Source organism: Hippichthys cyanospilos, chromosome 8 (genome assembly GCF_059441005.1).
Source record: "Hippichthys cyanospilos isolate Australia breed blue-spotted pipefish chromosome 8, RoL_Hcya_1.0, whole genome shotgun sequence".
In the NCBI taxonomy this organism is placed as follows: Eukaryota; Metazoa; Chordata; class Actinopteri; order Syngnathiformes; family Syngnathidae; genus Hippichthys; species Hippichthys cyanospilos.
In genome coordinates, this window is record NC_142376.1 from 3,830,001 (window position 1) to 3,836,688 (window position 6,688).

Genomic DNA, 6,688 nt, shown 5'->3' on the forward strand with positions numbered 1-6,688 from the left:
AAAAATCCGCAACGATTGTAAACGTTCTGCATGACTGTAAAACACCTCAAAAACACAGAACCAACTTCAAAACAAACCAAATAATTTATGGACTTGCCTTGCTTTTATTTTGAAGTTGTTGTAGGCAGATTTGCGTTCAACTATTTCTCCCGATACAAACAACGCAACATTGTTCTGAAAATCACTCAATTCAAGACGCTGATAAACGACCTAATCACGCTATTATGGATTTATGGCATCTGTTGCTCTGTTATAGCCCTGGCTAGCATGAATTAGCCGCTAGCTAGCAGAGTTGGACTGCTCCATATAGGCTGGCGTGAACGACACAGCACACTTTGATGCTGACATCCTGACAGAGTTGCCGTTCCTACTGATCACTTTTTCACAAACCGAACCGCCCAAAAAACCAAAGCGTTGCTTTCATATTTTTTGTTCAGCGTTGAATCAAACAGGGAACGCTCAGCCTTTCTGTAAAATAAAAAAAAAAATAGACTCCTGCTTTAACTCGCAGTAAGATCTGAAGAACTTTGTACTACGACATTTCTACTGTAGGTAAGTCATTTTGTGTGTTGTGCTCATCAAGCTCCATAATTGTAATAGCTTTGAGGCCTTGTAAGACGCCATTAAAAAAAAAAAAAAAAAGTGGCTTCCATGGAACTTTCTGCCTTTTTAGAGTCTCTTGTACAAATTTGATCCGAATAAATAATACATGGGAGAAAAATGTCTGCCTTGTTTGTCTTGCTCCCCACAGGTGCGCACGCACACAAATATGTTGCAGGTCTCACGCCGGTCGAATCCTCGCGGCGCCGACGACGTTCTGGAGCACTTAGGCGCCTCCATTAGCCATTAGCGCGTGAATGTGTCACACCTGCAGAGAAGGGATTATAATCCCGGTACCTATAAAAAAAGATTCCGTCTGGATGCGCCACACGCTAACGGGGCTAATCGAGAGGTGAGTGGCTGGGGTGGGCTCCTTTGTTGTCCGCCGCGTCACGGTGTTTTCATGCAGAAAGGGGCCAAGCCGCGATGGAGGCCGGTTCCAAAGCAGCGGTGCACGTGTTGCTGGTGGCCTTGCTGCTGCAGGCGGCCCTGGGCCAGCATTGGTCCTACGGGTGGCTCCCGGGCGGCAAGAGAAGCGTGGGCGAGCTGGAGGCCACCATCAGAGTGAGTTTCACGCCTGAATTGTCGCTTTGATTTGAAATATATATATATATATATATATATGTATATATGTATATACACACACACACACACACATAATTAGAAGGTGGGTTTTTGTGCGTTTCAAATGCTTATTGTAGAATTTATGATTTATTTCTTTTCATCTTTTTACTTTTTCAATAATCTGTGTATTTTACCATTAAGTCAAAATATATATCTTTCTGTTTTAGTTTTATTATTCATTGCATTTCTTTTTGATTTTTTTTAAACATTTTTGAAAATAAGTGTTTATTTTTATTTGTTTTATGGTATTTTGTTTGCAATTTATTTAGATTACTTTTTTGTTTTAATTTTTAAATAATTTTGGTCTATGAATTTTTATTTAGCTATCCAATAAAAAATAAAAAGAATATTTGTTATTTTTTTGTTTGGTTTTATGTTTTATTTTTTTTCAAATTTTAATTATTTCCTGGTATATTGTTTTAAATATTTTGTTTTACGTTGTTTTTATTTTATTTTTTTATAATATATAATAAATCATAATATATAATAAATATAACTAATATAAATATACATTTTTCATACTTTTTTCACTTCCTGTTCTGATATATTTCATTTTTTATCATAATTTTTACATTTTGACAACCAGGCTCGTGTCATGTAGATGAATTTTAAGTATTGATGAAAATAAGAATTTTTAAAAGCTGTCCATTTTGGGATGTTTACAAAAACAATCACCTCAAGGTCTCAACTCATTTCCCGGATGGCAAAATATTCAAATTGTAATCAAAGTGTATAAAAATGATTGCTAATTTGAATTCCAATTCAGCAAGAATCAAATTTGAGCTACTTCCATGTATCATATTTCATATTTAAATGTAGCATCAGAATTTACCAACACGTCCATTTTCAGTTTCCATACATTCCTAATTTTGCAATCAAATTCTTTAAATATTTGTCCTTTTTTAATGCAGTCTTCCGCATCCAATATTCATCTTCAATCCAACTTAGTGCCTTTTTTTTTCCCTCGCAGTTTTGTTGACGCCGAGCTTTAAAGCTTGTCTCTTTGCCTCTTGCGTTGCACTTAGATGATGGGTACAGGGGGCGTGGTGTCTCTTCCCGAAGAGGCGAGTGCCCAAACCCATGAGAGACGTCGACCATACAATGTCGTAAGTGTTTATTATCCATAATTGATGGCGGATGTCTCCCTCGATTGTGCAATATTAATGTACGCCGGAGCGCAGTTGCGTCGCCGCGCTCCTCGAGCAGCTGCCGCGCTATACAAAATGCTCAATTACCTTGTTTTTTTTCCAAATGTCATTTTTCCTTGTCTTTTTTTGTGCGGCGTTAAATGTATGCGTAGCCCCGCCCCCCCTCCTCCCCCAACGATGACTTTTTCAAATATGCTACGTTTGAAGCGCTTAGGACAAACGAAATGAAATATTAAAGAGGTCTCGTTCCAATCTCTGCAGATGGATGACGATGAGTCCCGTCGTTTTGAGCGAAAGAAAAGGTTGTCTTTTAAATGAAAAAGGGGAGGGAAAAGACAATTTACACGATTATCTACGACGAATCCCCCCCTCGAGGGCAACGCTTTTATTGCAGCGGCGTCGTCCATGTCATGTGAAATTGTAATAAACTCTTTTTGAAGCCTCGTCAACTTATTTATTCAATTTATGTTTGCGCCAGACCGTCGGGCGTCCGTCGCGAGCGTGCGATAAAAGGGAGGGCCAAAACAATGACCTTTGACACCGTCTAAGTGGACCAAATTGCCTTTTTTTTTTTTTTTTGTCAAGCGTCCGACAAGCGTGACCGAGCCGTGACGGCGGCGATCGTAGCGTGACAGCAGCTGCTGATTAAGACGATTTATCACAAATCGGTGACATTATTCCAGGTGTTACGCCAATTTTTTTAGTGGTGTACCCCCTGCCAAATATCTTTTCAGCCAAGTACCCATTAAGCAGTGCAAAACATTTTTGGGTTAGACAAAAAAAAAAACAATAATATAACATGCCATCAGTGTCTGATTTATTCAACTTTGGACCCTTTCAAATATATATATATATATATATATATATATATATATATTAATTGAAACAAAAGGAAAAATATTAAACATAAAACGTCCCATTTTGGCGTTACAGTAGAGATGGGTCACAAAAATAAATTGTTAATTTTTAATAAATATTCGTCCACCTGTATTCGTGACCTGTATTTCAGCTTCTTTGTGTCTAATCCTCTCCCCATTCACTTCAAAGAGGCGGCTCGTTTACTCAACTCTACAAACAGCCAATCATATTGTGTCTTGTTTACACATTCCTTCAAATAAAGTAAAGAAAGTGTATTAAGCCGCTATTAGCGACACAATTTTTTTGTACCTTTTTTTGCACGTATTTTGTCTTTGTCGTCTTATTTTGGCGATAGTTAGGGAGTTTTCTAGACCTTAAAACCTCCCAAAATGTGTAATAAAATACATTTACTTAAGCCCTAGCTTTTCACCCGGTTATAATCAGCTAAAAATGTTGGCATCTGCTGGATTTTCGATGACTAACTCGATGACTAACTAACGTAATTGAAACTTTGACTTTTTAAAACCATTAAGATTTTTTTGTACGTTTTTCTTGTTGACTTCGACTGTTTCCGACTGTTGCGTATCGTACGCAAATATTTTCTAATATGATATAATACCTTATTTTGGCAATATCTGTTGCCTTTTTTTTTTAGACCTTAGAACCCCCCAAAACTTGTAATAAAATGAAATTTTCGTAACTCCGATCTTTTCGTCTGATTCCAATCAGCTGAAAACGTCATCGGCCCGATTTTTGATCAAGTTATCGAAATTTCCACGTCCCTAACTAACGTAATGGAAGCGTTGACCTTTTAAAACCATTCTAAGATTTTTTGTACGATTTTCTTCTTTCTTGAGTGTTCTGTGTTGACTTCGGCTGTTTCCGACTGTTGCGTATCGTACGCAAATATTTATAAAAATAAATATTAGACGTCCCTAACCAGCGTAACGGAAGCTTTGACCTTTTAAAACCATTCTAAGATTTTTTGTACGATTTTCTTGTTTCTTGAGTGTTCTGTGTTGACTTCGGCTGTTTCCGACTGTTGCGTATCGTACGCAAATATTTATAAAAATAAATATTAGACGTCCCTAACCAGCGTAACGGAAGCTTTGACTTTTTAAAACCATTCTAAGATTTTTTTTTTTGTCCGATTTCCTTCTTTCTTTAATACTGAACTACCGGTCGAACTCCCCTCGGCATCTCTTTCCGAAAGCGAGCGTAACTTTCCCGAATCCCCCATTTCCCCGAACCCCTCGCCGCGGTCCCGGTCGTGCAAATTGCCGGGCTCCATTACAAAAAGGCGGAATTTTCATATCGGGGAAGAGGAAGCGTATCGGCGGGGGGGGCGTAGGTTTTCAAGCGAACTCATTCGCCCGCAAAACCCCCACAGGCGGGGCCCTCGACGCTAATCGCCCGGCGCACGAGGGGGCCGCCATTCATCGCGGTAACGCCGCACCGATCAAGTGGCGACGCTACTGGGAAAAGCGGAGGTTATGGATGGAAATGGAATTAAGACACATTCCGTCGCACTCGGCAGAACAATGCCTTTTTGCTCTTTGCTTATGTATCCCGCAAATTTTAATATTCATGCCGGCGATTTGCATAGAAAGTTCTTTGACAAAGTTACAGCGGGAAACGAAGTCCGGGGCTTTCCCGCTCACGGCGAGACTTTTCGAAAGGTGATTTAAAAATAAAGATTTTTTTTGAAATGGTCGTCATTCGCCGCACGTCGGAGAGGTTAATTCCTGTTTACAGATAAGGCCGCCATTCTTTTCAAGGTTCTGTTTAATTGCACGTAGCGACAGGACGCAAACAAAAACCTGCCGCTATCTGCGTTGCCAAATTTGATTTAACCTCACTTTCTCCTTCGTCGGGACCCCCCTGGTGGATATTCACTTTGTTTACCTCAAATTAAACTTCATATTGTTTACGGCCTGGCGGTCCCTGAACATTTTACAGCGTTTTAGGCCGGCGTTTTCTTTATTTATTTCTTTTTCTAATGATTGTAGGGTTGGGATTCATTTGAATGTTCCCCCTCATCTGCATGAAAATTATATAATTAACTTTTGATTAACCAGCTCAGTTGAGTTGCCCCCCCCCCCCCCCCCCCTCCCCCCCATGCACACTGGTGAATACTACCCAACGCATTTTAATGACTGTTTTCCAATTGAGCGGGCGACCTTTTTCATCAAAGAGCCACAACTGGGGCCAAGAAAAAAAAAAAAAACGGCGGCAGGGAATAATCGCGGCGAAGACAATGGCGGGCTAGCGTGTCATCCTTAAATATAACAACAAAGCGCAAGGTGGCGAGAAGCCAAACACAGCGGGCTCGCCCCCATTGTTCGCCCACGCCGAGGTCACGTCCATTGGCGAACGGCGATGGAAACGGAACCAGGAAGTGCAGAATGGCCCATTGTTGCGTGTCCTTGCTCGAAGGGAATTCCGTTTATGAAGGGCGAGGCGTTTACCTTCTCGTTTTAGGGCTGGTTCACATTATTCTATACGTTATATGCTTTTTTTTTTTTAAATCCTTACATGTTTTTGTTTTTTTTCTAGGGATGCCAGCTTGAATCCCCAGAGTGAAATCGGGGTCCCTTTTTTCTGACTTTGCAAGTCGTACCTCCTGCTTTTTCCAAGATGAAATGAGAACGAGATGAAAAATGAGAAGAAAACAGGTGGATTTTTTTTTTTTTTTTTTTTTTACTTAACCCCCCTGTTATTTAAACGGACCTATTTGAAAGTCAAATGTAAGTCATTTTTCTGTTGCAATGCTTTATTTATTTATTTATTGCATCTTTTTGGGTTCAAATGACCCAATGATATTATTGCTGTTTTTCAAGAGGAAAAAATGAATCACAAGATCTTTTTAGTCAGCAAGGTTATAAAAAAAAAACAGAAAAAAACGTTATTGCACAATTATGCATGATCCCGGGTCAAATTGACCCAGGATGTTATTTCTATTCCTGAGAAATAAATGTAACATGCGTATATACATTAAGCATTGCCTTTGCTACTTTGTGAGTGGATTTCCAACTCAAGAAACCATTTTTTTTTCCACACTTTTTTTTTTCACACTTTTGGATAAATGCACACACCATCGGGTCATATTGACCCATTGAAATTACTGCTGTTCCTGAGATATGAGCATAAATCCCCGTTTAAAACAAAACATCAGATTTGAGTTACGCACATTTCGGATATGTACGAGTGACTAAATAGGCCCCGGGTCAAAATGACCCAAGGACATTACGTATTGCTGTTCTTTGCAACAAAACAAGCGGATGAATATGCCTAACAGATTCTGCAGAAACTGAACACTATGTGATAATATTGCAAAAGCAAGGCGTTTATTTATTCATTTTATTTTGGAGCCTCCATCCAAGGCCCTGTTAGCCCCGCCGTCAATCAAGCTAGCATCCGCTCATCTGCATAACCTACTTTCCAACGGGTCATATTGC

The 6,688-nt window shown here is 39.6% G+C and overlaps 1 protein-coding gene across 2 annotated transcripts in view; it reads left to right on the forward strand.

The window, feature by feature from the left end:
• gnrh3 (gonadotropin-releasing hormone 3) overlaps window positions 1-6,138 on the forward strand; it is a 7,397-nt gene extending 1,259 nt beyond the window's left edge. Inside the window, exons 1-4 of one of the 2 annotated variants that reach the window (XM_088421101.1) lie at window positions 1-952; window positions 1,010-1,164; window positions 2,250-2,330; window positions 2,634-2,770. The exon at window positions 1-952 is cut by the window's left edge and continues 1,259 nt beyond it. In XM_088421101.1, coding sequence (XP_088277227.1) covers window positions 1,027-1,164; window positions 2,250-2,330; window positions 2,634-2,690 — 276 coding nt within the window. In that variant the 5' untranslated portion in view covers window positions 1-952; window positions 1,010-1,026 and the 3' untranslated portion in view covers window positions 2,691-2,770. Of the gene's footprint in view, window positions 1,165-2,249; window positions 2,331-2,633; window positions 2,771-5,786 lie in introns of those variants that run through there. The other variant, XM_088421102.1, reaches the window with a different exon arrangement.
• Window positions 6,139-6,688: the final 550 nt, after the last annotated feature.